At 42.5% G+C, this 22,138-nt stretch overlaps 1 protein-coding gene and 2 pseudogenes across 1 annotated transcript; all 3 read right to left on the reverse strand.

The window, feature by feature from the left end:
• Positions 1–8,523: 8,523 nt before the first annotated feature.
• LOC147519235 (elongation factor 2 pseudogene) lies at positions 8,524–8,931 on the reverse strand (annotated as a pseudogene).
• Positions 8,932–10,091: 1,160 nt separating this feature from the next.
• LOC147519236 (elongation factor 2 pseudogene) lies at positions 10,092–13,361 on the reverse strand (annotated as a pseudogene).
• Positions 13,362–14,798: 1,437 nt separating this feature from the next.
• Positions 14,799–16,756, reverse strand: LOC147519237 (midasin-like). Its single transcript, XM_086590897.1, has 2 exons — positions 15,960–16,756; positions 14,799–15,864 (listed from the first exon to the last, which is right to left on the reverse strand). Exons 1-2 carry the CDS (start codon positions 16,269–16,271, stop codon positions 15,454–15,456), a joined length of 723 nt encoding a protein of 240 aa, XP_086447023.1. The 5' UTR covers positions 16,272–16,756; the 3' UTR covers positions 14,799–15,453.
• Between the last annotated feature and the right edge of the window lie 5,382 nt (positions 16,757–22,138).

Consider the following 22,138-nt stretch of genomic DNA (forward strand, 5'->3'; position numbering starts at 1 on the left):
AATTTGTGAACTAGTTTTCTGGCATTGGCCAGGCGGTTCGATTGGGGGACGCACATGGAATTCCACCTTTTGTTTGACTGCTAGTAGCTACTATTCTGTTTATTATGCTTGTGGTGTGGAGTTTGGTGTGATGTGCGTGTTAGCTTAAGAGAGCGTGTTGCTCGTTGAGAGCATCTTGTTTGCTGAGAGCGTTCTCACGGAGTTGATCCTAGTAGTATAGGTCCTCAACTTAGCGAGAGTTGGATAGGCTATGAGCCTGTAAGCTCCTGAGAGCGTTCTGCTCGTGGAGAGCATATTTAGCCTCGGAAGGCGTACTGGTGGTGCACCTGGTGCAAGTGCAACTTTGTTGTAGATGTATTTGAACAGAGTGTCTGACCATACAAATGTAACTAACTACCCGAATTGACAAAGATTAAAAAACATGATTGTGTACAAGACTGAATCTTTATTGATAAAATCTTTTTAACAAATAAGTGCTCCAGGGGCGTGGTAGTGGTTTCCCTTCTTGCGTCTTGATCCAGTAAGCTCCATTGCCAACAACTCGGTCTACTATGTACGGTCCTTCCCATGTTGCTGCTAGTTTAGAGTCATCCTGAGTCTTTTTCAGGACTAAATCACCAGGTTGAAAGGATCTAGGATGTACTCGTTTATTGTAGGACCTCTTTAGAATCTGTTGATATGATGCAACTCTGATAGCTGCCAGGTCGCGTCGTTCCTCCAGTAAATCGACTTCTCGAACTAGGACTGAGTCATTGTGTCCTGACTCGACAAGCTCAGATCGCGTGGTTGTGATTGTCAGTTCGGTGGGAATAATGTACTTCGTCGTAACACATAAGGAGAATGGCGACTTCCATCTGATCTTTGGAAGCGGTGCGATGAGCCCACAGAATGTTCTCTAGCTGGTTTGGCCATTGGCTCTTGTTCTTTTCGATCTTTTTCTTCAAGTTTTCTAAGATTGCTTTGTTGCTTGCTTCTACTTGGCCATTGCTCTGAGCGTACTGTGGAGTGGAGAATGCGTGGAATATCTTCCACTTGGCTAGAAACTCTTTGACTGTTTTGCCCTTAAACTGGGAACCATTGTCCATCACCAGGGTATGCGGCAAACCAAATCTGGTAATAATGTGAGTCCAGATGAAGTTTCTGACATATGACTCTTTGACATGTGCTATCGGAATTGCTTCAACCCATTTAGTGAAGTAATCGGTTGCAGCTAAGACGAAGCGGAAGCCGGTGTTTTTCTGTGGGATGAAGGGGCCCATGATGTTCATGCCCCACATGTGAAATGGCCAAGGGCTCGCTATGCTGATCAGCTCGCGAGCTGGTTGGCTGATGTTATGGTCGAAGGTTTGGCATTTGAGGCACTTGAGGACATAAGTTTTGGCGTCGATCTGCATGCGAGGCCAAAAGTACCCTTGAGAGATCGCTTTGTGGGCCAAAGAGCGCCCGCCAGCATGGTTGCCACACTCTCTTTCATGAATTTTTGCAAAAATTAACTAACCTTGTTCTGGGCTTATGCACCTCAAAAGAGGTCCGCCAGCGGATTTGCAGAATAACTTGTTATTAACTAAGCAATAATGGCGAGCCATATATGGGACCTGTCTGGCTTTGGCACGTTCCCCTGGGAGTGTACCATTCTGAAGGTACTCTATGATGGGTTGCATCCACGTCTGCCTTATCTGAGTCTCAGATAGTGGACATAGGTCGCTGATCTCTAAAACATAATCCTCTTGGTATGCAGGTCGATCAACTATTTCAATCAACAGTTGTCGCGGGGCACATTTTAGTGTTTGAGTGGCCAAATAAGCTAAATTGTCTGCGTGACGGTTCTCATCACGCAAAAAGTGGTGTATGGTGGCTCTCTTGAAAGAAGGGAGTAACTGATTAACAATCTGAAGGTATTTAGAAAGGTTACCTTCATGGGTAGTATACTCTTTAGCAATCTGGCGAACGACCAGTTGCAAGTCACTAAAGACCTGTAAATTCTGTGCACCGAGCTGCAGCGCCATTCGGAGCCCCATGATTAATGCCTCGTACTCCGCCTCATTGTTGGATGTCGCAAAATCGATGCGAACTGATTTCTCTATCATTGCTCCCTCCGGCAACATTAAGACAACTCCGACTCCACTCCCTCCGGGGTTGCTAAAGCCATCTACAAAGAGAGACCAGATGGTCTTGTCGTTTTGCTTTGAGGGTAAGATGTCTGGTTCTGGTTCCCAGTGTAGGTCGTCCACAGGGAAGTTTGTGAGGAAATCTGCGACGACCTGCCCTTTCTGTGAGGTGCGTGGGACGAACTCGATGTGGTGCTCACCGAGTTCTTCAGCCCATACAGCCATGCGAGTTGTCTTATTATCTTTATGAAGAATCTTCTTCAAGGGGAGGTCGGTGAGTACTTTGATTGGGTGCGCTTGAAAATAAGGCATAAACTTCCGTGCGGAGTATAATAATGCGAGTACTGCTCTTTCGATGTAAGAGTAGTTCTTTTCAGCTGGACTTAGCGTCTTACTTGTGAAATAGATAGGCTTCTCAGAGTTGTTATCTTCTTTGAAGAGTACTGAACTTATGGCAAAGTTTGATATTGCTAGATAAAGCTCCAGCGTTTCACCATCTGTTGGTTTAGCTAGGACAGGAGGTGTTGTGAGATACTCTTTGAGGGTGGAGAACGCTTGGTGACATTGATCATTCCATGAGAACTGCTCGCCTTTTTTGAGAAGTTGTAGGAACGGTCGGCACTTGTCTGATGCTCTGGATATGAACTGGTTCAGTGCAACGACCATTCCTGACAGCTTTTGTATATGCTTCTTTGTCTGCGGGTCGAAAGCATATCCAAGAACGCTCGAATTTGATCTAGGTTAGCTTCGATCCCGCACTGTGAGACCTGGTAGCCCAGGAATTTGCCGGAGGACGCTCCGAAAATGCATTTTTCTGGGTTCAGCTTCATGCGAGTTCGGCGTAACCTGGAGAATGCTTACTCAAGGTGAGTGAGGTGGTCACCTGCTTTCTTGCTTTTGACAACCATGTCATCGATATAGACTTCCATGGTATCTCCTAACATGTCCTGGAACATGTCAATTACCATCCATTGATACGTCGCTCCAGCGTTCTTGAGGCCAAACGGGAGGACATTGTAGCAGTAAACTCCCTGTTCTGTAATGAAAGACGTCTTCTCTTGATCTTCCTCAACAAGTGGTATTTGGTTGTATCCGCTATAGGCGTCCATGAAGGAGAGGAGCTCGTGGCCATAGGTCTGGTCCACGAGTCGGTCAATCCTTGGTAATGGGAAACTGTCTTTGGGTGTTTCTTGGTTGACATTGGTGAAGTCAATGCAAAGGCGGACCATGCCATTCTTTTTTGGAACTGCCACTATGTTAGTGATCCAATTTGGGTAGTCGACCTTTCGGATGAAACCAACTTGCTTGAGCTTGTCGACCTCGTAATTGATTGCTTTTTTAAAACGTAATGATAATCGCTTAGGTCGCTGTCGAATTGGTCGAGCACTGGGATTGACATTTAGTCTATGGCATGCAACGCTAGGATCTATACCCGGCACATCAATATACGACCACGCGAAAACATCTTTATTCATGGATAAAAAGTTTACAAGCTGGGCTTTGAGTGTGGGGTCGAGGTTAGCTCCTACATAGACGAACTTAGGATCATCTTCTGTTCCTAAGTTCACTTTTTGTCTTTCTCCGGCTTGTACTGTGGCATGTGGTGTGTGAACGTCCTGTGGGGGACTGTTCTCGGTAGTTGCTTTGTCAGTCTTGTGAGTAAGGGGAGTTGCTACAGGAACCGGAGTGTCTTCTGTGGTTGCGACAACAGGGTCAGGGATGACTTCTGTGGTCATAACAACAGTGGCTGGAGTCCTTACTTGAAGCTGTGTCAGTTGTACAGGGTCTGGTGGGGAGGCTACTAGGGTCTGAGCGAGTGGAGCACTCTGACTGGAGGAGGGACCTCTGGGGTCGGGATGACTGCATCACTAACTGCCCTAGCGACTTTCGGGGTCTGTACAAATGGATAGACCTTCTTGTTGGAGCCCCCTGCGGTCTGAGTTTGTGCGTTGCCTCTGACCTCCGCGACCAAGTCTTTGGCCATGGTATAGTTGGTGGGCTCATTTCTTGTGCTGACATGGGGTTTGGCTGTTTTGTTCGCTGAAAGAATTTGATTACAATGATAGGCCTCGAGCTGGTTGCTGCGAAGCTCCATCATGCCCCTGGGGCCTGGAGAGCGAAGGACTTGATGCAGTGTAGACGGGACGGCATGTATTTGATGAATCCAACGCCGTCCTAGGATGGCGTTGTAAGATGACTTGATGTCTAAGACGCTGAAATGTGTGTTGAAGATGATCGATTTTATCCTCTCTTGATCCCACTGAAACTGGGAGTATAATATCACCGATTGGGTCGGCTCTAGAGCCGTTGAACCCATAAAGAGGAGCGATAGGATCTATGAAAACTGACTTGGGTAGGTTCATCTCCTGAATTGTGTGGTAGAATAAAATGTCGCATGAGCTGCCAAGGTCTATCAAGACGCGCTTAACTATCCAGTCGTTGATCTTGACATGGACGACGAGCGCGTCGTTGTGAGGGAGGCAAACCTTGCTGAGGTCGGCTTCCGTGAAAGTGATATCCCCTGATTGGCGACCTGAATTTCGTGGGGCGTGTGATGCGTGTGAAGAAAAATGGTAAACTTCCTGAAGGGCGCCCACACGCCTTCGTTTCTCTCTAGATGAAGTAACAGAATCATCTGGGAATATAATCATATGGATGGTTCTGCCGTTGTCACGATCTGCCGAGTGCTGGCGTCGCTCATGATGAGAACGGTCTATGGGACGTCCTCTGCTGTGGGAGCGAGCTTGAACCCTTAGGCGTTCCTGGAGAGGATGAGATCTGCTGCGTACTCGGGGAGACATGAGCTTATGGTGCAGGTCCCCGTCGACAATGTTGGTGTACTGTTTGATCTGTCCTGATTCGACGAGGTCTTGGAGATGGTGCTTGAGCCCCCAGCAGGCGTCGGTCTCGTGACAGTTTGCTTTGTGGAATGCACAGTAGGGTTTGTCAGGTCGATCAGCCGGTTGCCGTACGTCAAGTCGGAAATACAAAGCTCGCTTAATCTTTTCTAATATGTAACTGGGAGAGAGTGTCAAGACAGGGAACTCTCTGCTGTTATCTGAAAGCTTTCCTGACTTGGGTGCTTGTGATATGGGTCGCTTTTTTGCAGGTGGAGTGTCGCCAGAAATCGCCGCGACTTCTTGGTCGTCTGATAGACCGTGGTGTCGCAACCCTTCTTGCTGCTTAATATACTTGTCGACCCGAGCGTATAGCTCGGACAAGGTGTCTGGGTGCGACCTCATCAGTGATCTGGAGAGGTCTGTGTTCCTCACCCGACAAGCGTTGGAGAACGCTAGTGTGGCGAAAGATTCTTTGAGGCCACTTTCCATGCATAACAATTCGGCTTTAAAGCGACCTAAGAACTGGCGGATGGTCTCGTCTTCTCCGAATGATAATTGGAAGAGTGAATCCAGATCTGCTTTTTTACGTCTGTTATGCACGTACTGATTGGCGAACAGATCCGTGAGCTGCTCAAAGGTCTTGATCGAGTTTGACTCGAGTGAAAAGAACCAGTCGAGTGCGCCATCTTTGAGACTAACGGGAAAGAGAGGACAGTGAAGATGGTCGAACTTCGGGGAGCTGTAAAGGGCAAGGCTTTGAATATAGCGGGCTACATGCTGACTGGGGCATGTGCTGCCATCGTACATCGGGAAGCGTGGCTGAACGAAATCTTGAGGAAAGGGTTTATTGAGTACCTCTGTGGTGAACTGGGAAGCGCGGTATGTCCTCAGCATTTTCTGAATGATCTGTGTTGCGTCTTTGCGTATTGCGCTCTGGTCGATCAGTTGCGACAGCTCGTTGATCTGTTGATTAACTTCATTAATATCGTTCTCAGCGACGTGACCAGCTGGTTGTTGTTGTTGAGCATCTACTTGTGCACGTAGAGCAACATTTTCTTGCCTGAGCAAGGAAATGCTCTCGTTTGTTAACCCCAGCTGGTTTACGAGGCTTTGAACTTGAGCTTTGAGGCTTGCCATGCTTCGTGGGCTTGAGAATTGTTGGTTTTTTAGTTGTGTGAAGGTGGTTTCTCAAGTAACCGAGACCACAGACGGCGCCAATGTAAAGGCGTGATTTGGCTTTTCTTTACATACACTGTTAAAGGGGAACTAGAATGGATTAGGAAAGGGACCGAGTTCGGCTAAAGAGCGAACTGCCTACGTATCTTGCTCTCGATTCTGAGGGGAGAGAAGAATCAAGTCTGGCGTAGTTCTTAGGAGGGGTATTTATAGGTGTTGAGAGTGAATCCTCACCCGCCACATGTAAAGCGCATCCCATACGTGGGGTGTAGATTAGGAAGGTGTGCAAGAACTGTCTTTATAGGTCTGACGTGATGATGGTGATTAATAGGTCAAGCAAGTAGTAACTACTTGGCGCCAGATCGAGAGTAGTGGTAGTGATTTGTGCATGTGCATCTTTGTTCATGATTGCTTCTAGAAGGTAAGCTGAGTCACGCTATGGCCTGATTCGCGTGCTGGTGCGAACTGGTATGGAGCGTTCTCTTAGCTTGTAGATGCGATCTAGCTTCGGAGGTCGGTGAGGTATTTTCACCATGTTGAGTGCGTGCCTGATATTCCTGAAGGAGAGTATCACTCCCTTACAATGACGATAACTCTTTTGGTGAACCCAACATAGATTAGCCGTTTAAGTCTTGATTGAGCCTAGGCATCGCGGAGTTCGGGGCATGAGCATCAGTTTAGAACAAAAGTGAGGATTCCTTATATGTACGGAATTTGTGGTGAAGTATAAGATCTATCTTTCTTATTTTTTAGGGAATAATTGCCTATTTAAAGAGAATCAACTTTTCTAGACTCGGATTGTTTTATGCAATAATGTGGACTCTTATGAGAGAGTGCCACGTGGCATAGTAGAAAACATTGTAGAAAGCCACCTAAGAGAGAGAAAGAGTTATCCCTCATAATAGAGTGCCACCTATGAGAGAGAAAAATCTCACTTAGATAGCTAATAATTCACCGAATTATTCGCGAATTATAAAATTTGTCGAATAAAACGAATAATTCGGCAAATTTTTGAATTATACGGTTTAATTCACGAATTGGTTGGACCGGGCTTATAATTGCCGAATTATAATGTCCGGATCTTTGAAATTCAAAAAAACGGACCGGGCCTTAGTTGGAACCAAAAATAAATGTGTTAGTAATAGTAAATAGAACCAAAAATTTGACATTTGTATTATTTTTTCATGAATAAAATTATAAAAATAAAAATAAAAACGTTAAGTACTTATATATCAAAGTTTTAAATGTAAAATATATAGCTAAATTTTGAAGAAATGCATTCGTATTATACCCGTTTAAAACACGTACATCGTATTTTTACCGTTAGCATTTTATTGGACCGGATATTTAAAAGTATTATTGTTGAAAATTTCGAATCTTAGGCGAATAATTGCCATATCAAACTTTTGCCGTCCACGAATTTACTAGCTATGCTTAGAACTCTCTCTCTGCTTTAGTATATAGATGGAACTCTCTCTCTGCTTTAGTATATAGATAGTAGATTTCCTTTCAATTATGCATTGGTTGCAGACAAAGACAGTGCCAAATCCTGATAAAAAGATATCGCCTATGGGTTCCACTTTCAACCAAAGTTCCCTCGAAAGATCCATCATAAAAATCTCAGCATGGTTGATTGCCTTACCAAAGTTCAAGCCTAAGATGTACATACGCACCAGATAAATTTGCCCACACGATTCCACTAAGTAGCTATAAACAGTAAATACTTCGTTATTAAGCTCAGGTTTCTCAAAGTTAAAAGTAAATACTTCGTTTTTCAGCTCAGGCTTCTCAAAGTTTAGCAACCTTACATACATATTGCCGTTTTCCTATCAATAATTACAACATTACATTGCAAGGTAAGTGCATATGTGTTCATCTGTATGACCAATGACTTTATTAATGCATTCAACTTTGTTTTTGTACTCGTATTTAGTCCATTCTTCATCTCCTAACATGTCAGAGGGTGACCTAGATGTCAGATTGGAAAGAGATTTCTTCACAACACTGCCGGGGATTTTTTCTCAGGGTGTAGTAACTACAACCCCCCAAAATTCTAAATCTAAACAGAGCAAGGAGAAGTACAAAACAACATCAATGCAACAACCTATCTCATGTATATATTATCACCAATGCAAAACAGAGATTCCTAAAATAAGAGTTAAGAGCAATATGAAGTAAAACCAAAATCAACAGAAACAAAGAACAGGAAAAAGCAGTTATGAGGTAAACCATAAAATAACCGAATCCAAATAACCAGGAGTAAATCTTAAAACACGAAAGTCGGAAACATAAGTGTGTAGAGCAGTCAACAGAGTGTCAAAATCATAATAAGAAGATATCAACATGACAGCCAAAACTCAAAACTACGATGGGAAAACCCCAACTTGATAACTAACACCTTATAGCTCGTCAAATTCGGAGAGAGGTGTCATTTGCTCCTTCAAGCCCTTCCTCCTACAAATCTCAGACACAAGGGTTGCTGCTTGCGACCCAGCCTCCAAAGGATCTGAAATCACCAAGTCCCAGTGATCGAACACACATTGTGCGGAGGAGGCCAGTTCAGATGTTGCAGCTCTGAGTTGACCGGAGAACCCAAATGACTCACGGACTGGCAAGTACACTTTGATGTTATATAATGGAGTACCTGGCCTCTGCATCTCCTCAAAGACATACCCACGCTTCTGATTAAAAACACCATAAATGCCACCAAGTGCATGCTCTGGGGCCTGGATCTCGACCATGTATAAAGGCTCCAACAGCCCTGGCTTGGCGGTAATCTGTGACGCATAGATGGCCTTCCTTGCCATTGTATGACCAATGACTTTATTAATGCATTCATCTTTGTTTTTGTATTCGTATTTAGTCCATTCTTCAACTCCTAACATGTCAGAGGGTGGCCTGGATGTCAGATTGGAAGGAGATTTCTTCAAAAACACTGCCGGGGGTATTTTCTCAGGGTGTAGTATAACTACAACCCCCCAAAATTCTAAATCTAAACAGAGCAAGGAGAGATAAAAAACAACATCAATGCAACAACCTATCTCATGTATATTATCACCGATGCAAAACAGTAATTCATCATATACTGTCAACCCTTCCTCCATTTAGGAGAAGAAAAACACAGCAAACAGAATAGGAAAAATATTCACTAAATACAGAAATTACGGGACAAGCAAATCTATAGGGGCGAAAAGAGTCCACTGATGAGATAGGGTTTACTTCAGTGACTCTACGCCTATCTCATTTACCAAATCACTCTATACTTTTTATCTTGTTTGTCCAGAGACTAAAACAAGATATCACATGACAGCCAAAACTACGATGGGAAGAATAAAACAGCCAAAACTACGATGGGAAGATTAAAACAGCCATAAGTTAGATGTTCTAAGTCTAAACCGTAGCTAAAGCACAACTTCAATGTAACAACCTATCTCCTATATATTGTCACCGATACACAACAAGTCAGCAATTCATCATATTGTCAACCCTTCCAGTACTCCATTTAAAGCAGTAAGGAGAAGAAAGACACAGCAACTAGAACAGATAAAATATTCACTAAACACAAATAACGAGACAAGCAAATCAATAGCGGCAAAAAGAGTCCACTGACAAGATAGGGCTTACTTTAGTGACTCTACACCCATCTTATTTATCAAATCATAGTCTATACTTGTAACATGCTTGTCCAAAGATAAAAACACAGACGAGCACTAAATAATTAACAAAAAAAAAATCCTAGAATAAGAGATCACACCAGACCAAACAGCGTCACAAATTAAATCGCTGGAAAACAACCTCATTGGTACAGTCCCAGTAGCAACTGTTCAATGAGTTCAATAACCTCACATATAAACTACATTACCACGAGATTCCTAAAATAAGAGCTAAGAGCAATATGAAGTAAAACCAAAATCAACAGAAACAAAGAACAGGAAAAAACAGTTATGAAGTAAACCATAAAATAACCTAATCCAAATAACCACGAGTAAATCTTAAAACATGAAAGTCAGAAACATAAGTGTGTAGAGCAGTCAACAGAGTGTCAAAATCATAATAAGAACATATCAACATGACAGCCAAAACTACGATGGGAAAACCCCAACTTGATAACTAACACCTTATAGCTCGTCCTCAAATTCGGAGAGAGGTGTCATTTGCTCCTTCAAGCCCTTCCTCCTACGAATCTCAGACACAAGGGTTGCTGCTTGCACCCAGCCTCCAAAGATCTGAGGACATCATGTCCCAGTGATCTAACACACATTGTGCGGTGGAGGCCAGTCCAGATGTTGCAGCTCTGAGTTGACCGGAGAACCCAAATGACTCACGGACTGGCAAGTGCGCTTTGATGTTATATAATGGAGTACCTGGGATCTGCATCTCCTCAAAGACATACCCACGTTTCTGATTCATAACACCACCAATCCAACTAAGTGCGTGCTCTGGGGCCTGGATCTCAACCATGTATACAGGCTCCAACAGCCTTGGCTTGGCAGTCATCTGTGACGCATAGATGGCCTTCCTTGCCATTGAAATGACCTGATCACCACCTCTGTGAATGGCATCAGAATGAAGCACAGCATCACACACCTCAAAGCAAATTCCCCTCATCTCCTCGTCCGCTAATGCACCTTCCTTGGAAGCCCACTGGAAACCAGCCACAATCGAGTCCTTAATTTCATTCAAGTACTGAACTCCCCTACACCTGTCAACAACCATATTAGGACCGGTGGTCTCGGGACCAAAACACCAGATCTTCTTTGCAAGATCATTGTCCCAGCCAAACTCTTCAGACAAGATCATTGAGCGAACCTTAGGATCATCCCTTGGACCAATACGTCCATCTTCAATAGCCTCAGCAAGACCATCCTCCAACAGGCGGGCTTCCATATACAAACGGTTGTGCTTATTAGGGGACTTACTCATTACACTGCGGCCAGACTTCCCAAGCACAGTCTCACGGAAGGAAACTACAGGGTCAGATTTAATGATTTCGGCCCCGCCCATGAAATCGTCAACTAAGTCTTTCAAACAAATCTCAACATGAAGGTCTCCTGCACCAGCTATAACGTGCTCCCCGGACTCTTCAATTGTACACATAACCAAAGGGTCTGACTTGGCTAGACGTTTAAGACCCTCAACAAGCTTCGGCAGGTCTGAGGCAACCTTACATTGCACAGCAACACGAACAACAGGTGAAACAGAAAACTTCATAGCACGGATTGGATGCGCCTCAACTTCCTTCTCATTTGTCAATGTAGCATTCTTAGTAATGAACTGGTCCAACCCAACCAGTGCTACTGTATTACCACAAGGCACATCCTCAACTGATTCCTGCTTCTTCCCCATCCAAATAAGAGTTCTCTGGACACTCTTTGTGAACAAGTCCTCCTTCTGGCCAGGGACGTAGTTAGGACCCATAATCCTCACTTTCGTACCAGTTGAGACCTTTCCAGCAAACACACGGCCAAACGCAAAGAACCTGCCCTTGTCAGATGCAGGAATCATCTTCGACACGTAGAGCATAAGAGGTCCTTCAGGATCACAGTTCCTGATTGCTTCAGCATACTTATCGTGAAGAGGGCCCTCGTACAAATTTTCAACACGGTACCTCTGGGCCTTTGAAGGAGAGGGGAGGTGATGTATCATCATTTCCAACAAAGCAGTGCTAGCAGGGAGCCAGGTCTGCATAACACGCTTCATCAAAGCCTTGCCGAGTAACTCCTTCTCGTCTGACTTCATGGTTACACCAAGCTTCTTCAACATGGGCCACAGCTTGTCCTTCTGGTCATTCATACAGATATTAATAATCTGCTTGATCGGTTCGTAGCATAACTGAACGAAGCCTCTCTTGCAGGTAGGAGAACCAGTGCTGTTGGTAGTCCACTTCTTGGTAGCTGGGTCATAAAAGTTATCGCCCCAGAGCCGTTCCATCATCTTTGATTCGTCAACACCAAACTTAGAGGCATACATCTTTGCAAAATTGGTGAGGGTAAATGCCCAACCATGCAGACCAGCAGAGAAGGCAACATTCCCCTTTTTCTGGATAAAACATGACATCACCGAGTACAGGATCTTCATAAGTGGCCATAATAACATTGGCATTCTCTATGACCCTCTGGAATTTCTGATATGCCTCCTCTCCATCAACCTGAAGCTCGAGAAAAGCAACGATCCATCTTGTTTAATGTAAATACAGGCCTAATCCTTTCTTCAAGAGCTTGTCGGAGGACGGTTTCAGTTTGAACCCGAACCCCCTGAATGCAATCGACTACAACAAGGGCACCATCAGTGATACGGAGGGCAGCAGTTACCTCAGCCGAAAAGTCAGCATGCCCAGGAGAATCAATAAGGTTAATGAGATATTCATTACCAACTCTTGGACCCTTGAAAGCACTGAGAGATTCATCAGACATCTCATAGTAGAGAGAAATACCAGTAGATTTTATTGTAATACCACGCTCTGCTTCATCTGCGCGGGTATCTGTCATTCTAACATCACCAGCAGTTTCCTGAGCAATGATACCAGCCGCCGCAACCAGAGAATCAGTAAGAGTTGATTTTCCATGATCAACATGAGCTATTACACTCATATTCCTAATATTATCCTTCAGGTCCATGATTCGGCGAAGCTCCTCAGCTGTAAACTTCACCATCTCGTTATGCCTTCAGAAAAATTCTCAGTAATCGAATATGACACGTAGGAAACCCTAACCCTAGCCGACTTTTTTTTTTTTGCTGTGAGAAACCCTAACTATGGGTTTTATAGTTTGAAATCGTTCTGGGTTCGGGTCGGGCAGAACCCGACCCGTTGAGATCATGATACTGGACCCGACCCGTTGGACCTGGACCTGGACTGAGTATGGGGCCTAGCCCAGCTGACTTTCCGATCTTGTCCTCAAGCCAAATATCCTTCTCCTCCATGGCATGAGATGATGTTTGTACGTCCGCCAAGCCTCCGTGATCTCTATAAAGCAATTGAAAGCCATATAAACTTTTGAAAGACAGCGAAAATCCAATTGTGAAAGAGAAAAGGTAAGCCACAGAGAATTCAGGAGGAAAAGATTTTTGTTGGGAAGGAAGAGAGAGAAAAAGGTAAACCATATTTAGAGAATTCATTAGGAAGAAAGAGAGGTTTTTCATTTTCATTGTTGGGAAGGAAGAGAATTGAGGAGGATGAAAGATAGGTTCTTTGTGAAGGAAGGAAGAGAGAGAAAAGTAGGTTTGTTTCTCATAACCAAGTACTTCTGTGTTCAGAACACCTTTTTCTATTTAAGAGGTTGTTAGATTTTCTTAAAAGTCAGTTCACTCTCAGGCGTTAGATTAACTTTAACATAAAGCAACGGTTGAGATCTTTCTTATCCTTCAAAACTCAATACCTATCAGTATAGCTGTATAGGTCTAATAATGGTCCTGTATTGGGCACCACTGGAATTCGATCGGGCAGCCTCCATTCGAAACCCAACAATAAAGCCCAACAGCAATAGCCCAATACACCCCATCAACGCATACCAGCTACCATTTTTTCAAACTGTTTTAGCCAATATCATCTCTCTCGCGGTACTGAACCTACTTTGAATATTGAGTTGTGAATCAACAATGTGAATTGAAATTGGCGACTTCACCCAATTCGTGTTTTTTAAAGTAAACTTCGAATAAATTCGACTTTCACTACTAATTGACTTGTTTGAGATCGTGTTTTTTAAAATAAACTTCGAATAAAATTCAATTGATTGACCTTCACTTCGAAAGTAAACTTCACCCACTTGTTTGAAATTGTGTTTGGAATAATTGATCGTTTTAAATCAAACGACCCGGCCATATCGCTTCTAAGAGAGTCCCCAAACAACCATGTTGACTACCCAAATGACCTAGCCATATCGTCTTCAAAATTTAAAACCCGAGAGCTTTGTTTCAAACGACACGCGAGACCATTCGAGTGTACACTCAAACAACACGGGGATTCATTATACCAAGACCAGTTGAATTGGTTTGTTGGGCCTGGGCTTTAATGACAAACTATTTATCTTGGCTTTTCTAATTGGTCAAACAGTCAAACTGGTATAAACCAGTTACACAGTCAGCTGGCCCAACTTGCCTCGCCTAGCTTACTAACCCTGTTAACTTTCCTCCTCCAAATGGCAAGTTTTCCAGTCGTCATTCTCACACGAACAGATAAACAAATGAATATACAAGCTAGTGAAGTCTTTGTCAAGTCTCTGTCTTTTCTTCATGACACGATGCTTCCCATAACATGGATTGACAACACTAAGCCACCATAAAATTCAAGATAGGCAAGTTTCAAAGAGCCAAAAACAATCTCTTGAGGACAAGATCGAAACAGAAGATCGAAAGAAGGGGAGCCCCCAAGCTTATCAAGAACCTCCTTCTCCAACTCTCAGAGGCTCCAAAACAGGAGAAAAAGCATTTTCTTCCCTGCGGTTGTGATCATCTTCAGCATTCCACTGTTGAAGGCTATGACGTAACAACTCCGCACATACAACAGAATTGTAGAGACGCTTCTTTAATCTTTGTAAACTTTCATCAGATGCTTTAATATCTTCAATGAAAGTACAGAAATGGGTCCGAGATCAATGTCTACTGCACAATGAGTAATAAGTTCTCTCCAACAATCAAAAATCCAATTCCAAATACGATGACTTAATTCCTGTTTGAGTATACTCAGATAAGACTCAAAAAAACGACAGTATGGATGCAATTGGGAACTGTACAAGCTAAACCAGTGAAGATATAGTTTCATATCACCCTCGTTAGCTTGTTCAATTGTTCAGTTAGCTGCAAACAAAAGCATCTTATTAACCAGTGCCAGATCAAAGTTTGGAAGATTGGTCGATCCAGAATTCAGCTGATATGGAGTGGTAGGAAATAGAACAGGAAGTAACATCTTTAAAGGAATCAGTGATGGATGTAGTTTATTAAATGAGGAAGTCGATCCAGAATTCAATGAGGAAGTTGACATATGCCCGACACCATTCATAGGTGACCTTTGCATCGTGAGGTCTCCGTTATGGGAACCACTTAACTCATAAGATGCAGACTGAGCCACCAGGAACTCCAAGTACATGCAGTTCTGTCTCACAGAAGCTTCTTTAGAGTGCAAAACGAAATTTCTTAATTTCAGGGGTGTAGGCCACCCTCCTGGAAGAGACAAAGAAAACCTCAAACACGCATCCAACTTGGACAAGTTCGAAGCTGACAAATATGAATTTTTTGCATGTTCCACAGCAGAACTCCTTCAAACTCGCCCAAAGAAGATAGATAGGTATGCTCCCAACTTAGTTGGAGGCTCCACAGAGGCGTACTTCCATTCATTAGAAGCTACTGGAATAACTGACCCAGCGCGAAAGCTCCAGAAGTGTAATTTGCACACCAAGGTGCACACAAGTGTCTCGTGCAAACTTATGTGCTTCAGTCATCACATCAACCAATACACTCAAGGAGATACCTGAGAGAACTAGGAACCTCTTAACATCATTTATCATTGTTCCCTTCTGTTTATACCCATCTTCACCCTCGTGTAACCAATCTGGCTGCATCATGAATACTTCAACTCCTCTATTGCGCATTGCTCTAGACACTTCACCATACTTTATATTAACTGTGAGGAAAATCCGAAATTTGCATTTCGGGCGTAGAACCATTGGTCTCCCTTCAACAAGCCCACGTTCATTAACAGTGATTGATCCACTTGGCTCCACTAGAGAATTTATTCTATCAAGAACCTAATAAATGAACAACGGGAAAAATAAAGAAAAAGGCGGTCAGTAAAAGGAAAAACCAAAAAAACAAATAAAACAAAATAGGCTTATCAGCTTACTGTGGGGTTGCACAGATTAGCATTTTCCAGAACAATCCATTCACCACATTCGATAGCTTTTATTAACATCCCGGTGACCCATTCAAACTTTGTTGGGGCTGCCTCTTTCTTCGTATAGTCTAGCAAGTCTTTGAGGCTTTTTAGAACTTTATTTAGGTCCTTGGCTGACCAAGAAACAGGAAAGTGATACTTCTCCAGACCAAGTTTTAGTTGTTCAACGATAAGAATCAATGGGGCAAGAGAACTGCCTGATCCACTTTTCCAACTATCGGCATATGCTGAAGCAGATGCCGCTGTCAGGTTGCCATACATGCTGGATAACAATTTGAACCATTTGGAGACTAGATCTTTTCGTTCAAGTACTATATCCTCCAATTCCAAACTAAGACTGCAATACTCATCAATGTATCTCTCAACTTGAGTTATGGCCGAGCGGAAACTACGAAAAGCATTGTATTGCTCAGAGCATCCAAGCAACTCAGAAATGTCCGTTGCAGATGAAAGATTTAGTTCGTTGAGCACATTACCAGTCAAATCAGCAAGTAATCTAACCACTGAAGACTTCCCAGATGCTGATGGACCTACCAATATGCACAACCACTGATGCTGCACACAGTGCGCAACAGATTCCAAGCTATGACGAATTCCTGGCAATATACTAAGTTGGCTCTTTAAAGTTTCAGATGGTTGGAAACGATTTCTTTCAATAACCGTGTTCCCCACAATCAAGTAACGTGGATTAACCTGCAGTCTTGGGTAAAGGGTTTATGAATGGCTTCACCCCAAAACCTCTGCATATAGTTTTACAACTTCTTGGCGGTCAGCTGCTGTACGCATCCTTTGAATGTAGACAGTGTTGAGAAAGACATCCTCCTTCAATAACCGGTGCACCTATAGTACAGAATTATTGCTTATAACAAGACATGATTAACAAACAAAAAAAGGACTCCGATCTACAGAAGATAGGGGTGTGCACGGGTCGGTTCGGGTCAGGTTTGGGTCTAAACCGACAACCAAACCGACCTTATCAGTTTATATTTTTTTAGAACCGAACCAAACCAGCTGTATTATATTAACTGAACCGAACCAAATTAATTTCCAACCGAACCGATATCCAAACCAAACCGACTAGGTTATGGCTTAACCGATGTTAACCGACCCAATCAGACCGGTTTTTACATATTTTTAAATTAAATCAATTAAATATATATATCAGGTCGGGTTTGAGACTAAACCGATGACCGAACTGACCCTATCGGTTTTCAAATATACTTAACCGAACCAAACCAACTCATAAACATAACCGACCCAAAACCAACCAGTTCGGTTTGGTCGGTTTTGTCGGTTCAGCCGGTTTTATGCACACCCCTAACAGAAGATAAGGAAATTACACCTATGATCTGGAAAGATCAAATAATGTCATGCAAATTGAACTCCCAAAGGGAACCCTCCCGTCCATAATTGTGAGAAATCATGTTATCCAAATACAATCTCTTATTGAAGAGTATCAACTTCGAAAGCAATGGTTTTGGGATTGACGGATGAAGTGAATTACATATGTAAAAGTAGTCATCATCCACCAACTGATCAACATAAACCTTGAAAAAATGAAGAGGATCAACTTCCTAGCACTTATCAACAAACTAAAGAAATAGCAAAGCCCAAACCTTAGTGAAACGATTGAGGAAGGACTTGAACCCCTTTCCTGCCCCACCGACAAGAAGGATTTTGGCAGGCAAACACTCGGAAAGATGTCGGGCACTTGTACGTCGACCAAAGCTCTGGAATGAAGACCTCAAAGACGATGGTCAAGAATAGCAATCAAACCCCTGCTTACCAATAGCATTATCAAAGATTATGGCGAAAGGTGTATTCCTAAAGAAGGAAAAGGCAACACGGAAATAAGACTAATCATGCCTCTAAGACAGTTATTGGGGGCAAGATTAAGTTCAACCAGCAGTACCCAATCACCATTCTTCGAGCACGCAAAAGAGACGAGAATATTTGATATAACCGTGTCAAATTTAATAGAAATGTAAATCAACCGCAATGAAGGGCATTTAACCTTGAAGAAGGATTCCATCGGACCGGGCAAACCTCATTCCCTCTGCATCCTCAACAGTAAGTCGGACCCCAATAAATCCATGATGTCCGCCTAACAACATATTATATTCAAATTTGTGAGTCGAGGTATATTGCATGGTAAATACCGTGTGAGACATAAAAGAGCAATATGGAAAAAATGGACACCTGCTTTCGAAAAAGGTTGATTCGCACAACCCCCCCGCCTGCATTTATTTGCCTATTGCAACGCCTAAGCTTGTTTTCCCAACACCGGGCTACCTTCCAAGAGGACTGAAAAACATACGCACCATTTAAAATATGGTAAACAAGAAACTAATATTTAAAGAGATATTTCTCATGAAACAATACCGTCGTGGAGGTACAAACCAAGCTTCCTAAGTTGCATTGCTCGCAGTACCCACATTGCATTTCTACAGGTGGTTGGTGCCAAGAATTCAAATCCTCAGGCTTGCAATCATCATCGCCTTATAAAGATACAACCAAGAAAAGAAAATTTGATTATGAGCAAGACAGGGACTAATAAGGCGTCCACTCGTCCTCCTACTGCAACCACTTGGACATAGAGAGTGCCATTCTATGTTAAGAAAACAAACAGCGTTAACAAATAAGGCGCATAGACTAAGGCACTCTCCATGTAGCGCCATACTAGCCTTTTTCTTATGGTGCGCTCCTTGGTGTGTGGGCACTTTTTAAGAAAATTTTTACTGTTGCGATGGGCTTTGTTTTCTTTAGAGATTGTGGAGAGACTAGAAAATGATGATGAGACATATTTGGAAGAAGAAGCCCACTTGGAGACAATTAGGGAATGACAACAATCATGCATACAAAGAATGGCGACAAGCAAAATGGGGAGATTTAATATGCTTGCTTGGTTCAGACTTCATTATTCTTTTTCTTATTGGTTGTAGACCTTTTAGCCTTTTGAGAATTGTTCAAGACAATGTTAACTTATCCCGGAAGTTTTTGTATCGGTAAAATGTGATGTATGTACATATAATCATAAAGTCAAACTTAAGTAGAATGAGATATCCCACTCGATACAACAAAGGGAAAGACAAATACAAGAGCGATACTAGAAAAAGCTACAACCGGTGAGAGAAAACTAAAACAAAAGGGCGGATCATGCATAGCCGAGCAAGGAACCTCATCGAACATAAAGTCCCCAAACAATGTATCTGTCCCACTCCTCCCAAATCTTTGACCATAGAAAGACAATATGATGTTTTTAGAACTAAAGATATAGGAATATGAACCTGTCTCATGGCCTCTTGGTCAAACATTGGCGAGGTTGGGCCCGTGTTCTCGATAACAATTTTCACCTTCACCAGGGAAAGGCGGTTTGGGTATTGAATAAATAAAGCTAATGTATCAAATAAAACAAAGCAAAATAACTATGTTACATCAACACCCCATATTTTAAAAATAAACGATTAATCGGATACGTATCCATGTGCCCTTGTCGACCACGACCACGGACATATTGTATGTGACATACCTCAGCTTTTTTTTAATTTGCCGTGTCAGACCTTTCGTATCTGTGCCGGATATGGACACACGTGTCCGTGTCAATGTAACTTAGCAAAAAAACAGAAATAAACGAAAAACAAATATTAAAACTTTCTTGCATGACAGTGATGTTGCTTATGAAATGGCCATTCCTACTAACTTGTGACTTTTTATTGTTGCTCGAATTGTTGATTTGATGATCCCAGGCTATATTTAAAATTTTCAAAGTTTGGTGCAACAATTACATTGAGTGTTTCACTTCAAAATACACGACATAAAATTTAATATGAAATAAATGACAATAAATATATCTTTACCTTTACTTATTTTGAATGGAGCAATACCAAAATACTTGTGGGATTGCACCACATTATCCAACATACTTTCTTTGCTTCTTCCAATTGCATCCCAGCCAAATTTGCAATTGAGATAATTGTGAATCCTCTGAATGAATATCGCTCTGCTGTTATTACAAGAAATCTTACTAAGGCAGACAACAGATGGTCACACTAATGGATATACCTAAATGAACATTCAACTACCGTACAAGGAAATCCTACAAGAACAAGCCTTTTGAGAACAATCAAATATTAAATAAGATATATCCAATAGAAGTGCTATTATAATCGCTATCGTAAAACTAAGTAAACCAACAAAATAAGACGTATATCCAGAATTTTTCTTGTTCAATGACGCTTCAAAATGCAATTACTCCTAAAGCACCAAATCATGCCAGCCCAAGTGGAGATATAACGTTAAACCAAATAACAAACTAAGTACAAAAAGAAGTGGAGCACTAATGTTAATCAAAAGATCAAATGGTGTTCCCTCAAAATGGTACCTCCAGATCTCACCAAATGCAATACAATCTCGAACGAAGCATACTCAAAAATGAAATTACCTATCAAAGAAAACATTATCGAATGCCATGGAACTATGATTTCCTCCACCAAACCCATAACCTCCAGGGAATATAAAAGATCACAAGAAAAAAAAAAAGGGATAAAGACCACACAGAAAAACAACGTAACGAGAATCCTCCACCACCGATATGAAATAGAAATGGAACAAAATTTAGAGGAAGTAAATTATTCCCTTCCTAAGATCATTAATCGTTAGAATATTCCAAGGCCTCACACTAAGGGAAGATAGAGACCGGGATGGAGAGTGGGAGATAATTGTTACAAATTGTAGACATTAGTGGGGGCATGTGGAGATAAGCTAAGATCCCAATATTGTGTGTCTAAATGATCCCGTCCACCATGGACATCATTGCCCACTAACTATATCAATTATTACATCCAACTTAACATAGCATTTGAAATTTTGAAAAATGGACAGATGTACAATCGCCATCTCCAACATCAGATCCTACATTGGAATAATTGATCGTTTTTAGTCCAAACGACCCAGCCATATCGCCTAAGAGAGTCCCCAAACAACCATGTTGACTACCCAAATGACCTAGCCATATCGTCTAGCTAAAAACCCGAGAGCTTTGTTTCAAACGACACGCAAAGACCATTCGAGTGTACACTCAAACAACACAGGGGATTCATTATGGCGAGACCAGTTGAATTGGTTGTTGGGTCTGGACTTTAATGACAGACTTTTAATATGGCAAACTTGTATTTTTAATTTTTTTTTGGGTTGCTCAATCCAAACTAATGAGTGATGCTCAATTACATTAGAGTAAATCAAAACGAAGATCGAAAGAAGGGGAGTCCACAAGCTTATCAAGAACCTCCTTCTCCAACTCTCTAGAGACTCCAAAACAGGAGAAAAAGTATTTTCTTCCCCTGTGTTTCCAAATCTAACCGGCATGGAGACTTCCCACGGTGACTCAAGAAGTCACAAACCAATTTCGAAACGATTCAGTATGCATATGCGGCTCTTAGTGACCTTCACGATGATTATTCCACCATTCGAGGATTGTACTCTCACTACTGAACATCTTCACTTTCGGCTGGGTTAGTATATCTCCGTGTCGGGCACATTAATCCCATAAAGATCTTTCGCAGCTCGGAAACTAACTAGCGACGATGATGCTACCGCTCTTAGGGGTAACTCACCTACAAAGTCATCTCCCTCGACCGACGTACTAGCCACGCCATCTTCGACCCGGATCGACTATTAACCTCCCCACCCTAACTTCTTCATCCACTTCATCCATACCACCACCACCACTCAACGAAGTCTTCATTCTCCTCTTCATACTCTCCAGCGGCTCGGTGAAATCCCCAAACCTCTTCCGAAGCGAAAGTGTCGCCGAATCCGACATTGTAGTATTTCCTTTTTCTCAAATTACCCAACCTTAAACCCTACAACCTAACACCGACCTACCAACTTAACAAACCCTACCGGAGCGAAGAAAGCAAAGTGAAAATGAAAAGCAAAAGCGACAATGTAAGCACTCACTGCAGAGCCCTAGCTTTTTCGCGGAAGGAAGAAAAACTGGAAATGCCTTTTGGTTATCCCAAATTTGATTTTGCACAACCGCTGTTGATTGCCCAAGAAGTTATGATTACGCCTATCATATAGCCCACACACGGTGTCAAGGACTGTCTTTTCATGGGTTCCGAATAACG

The sequence above is a fragment of the Coptis chinensis genome, chromosome 2 (assembly GCF_015680905.1).
Source record: "Coptis chinensis isolate HL-2020 chromosome 2, ASM1568090v1, whole genome shotgun sequence".
NCBI lineage: Eukaryota > Viridiplantae > Streptophyta > Magnoliopsida > Ranunculales > Ranunculaceae > Coptis > Coptis chinensis.

Coding starts and splice junctions, on each gene's coding strand:
- LOC147519237 (XM_086590897.1), bottom strand. CDS start 16,271: ATGTATGGCAACCTGACAGCGGCATCTGCTTCAGCATATGCCGATAGT. Junction 15,865..15,959: donor CTAATCTGTGCAACCCCACA/GTAAGCTGATAA, acceptor TTCATTTATTAG/GTTCTTGATAGAATAAATTC.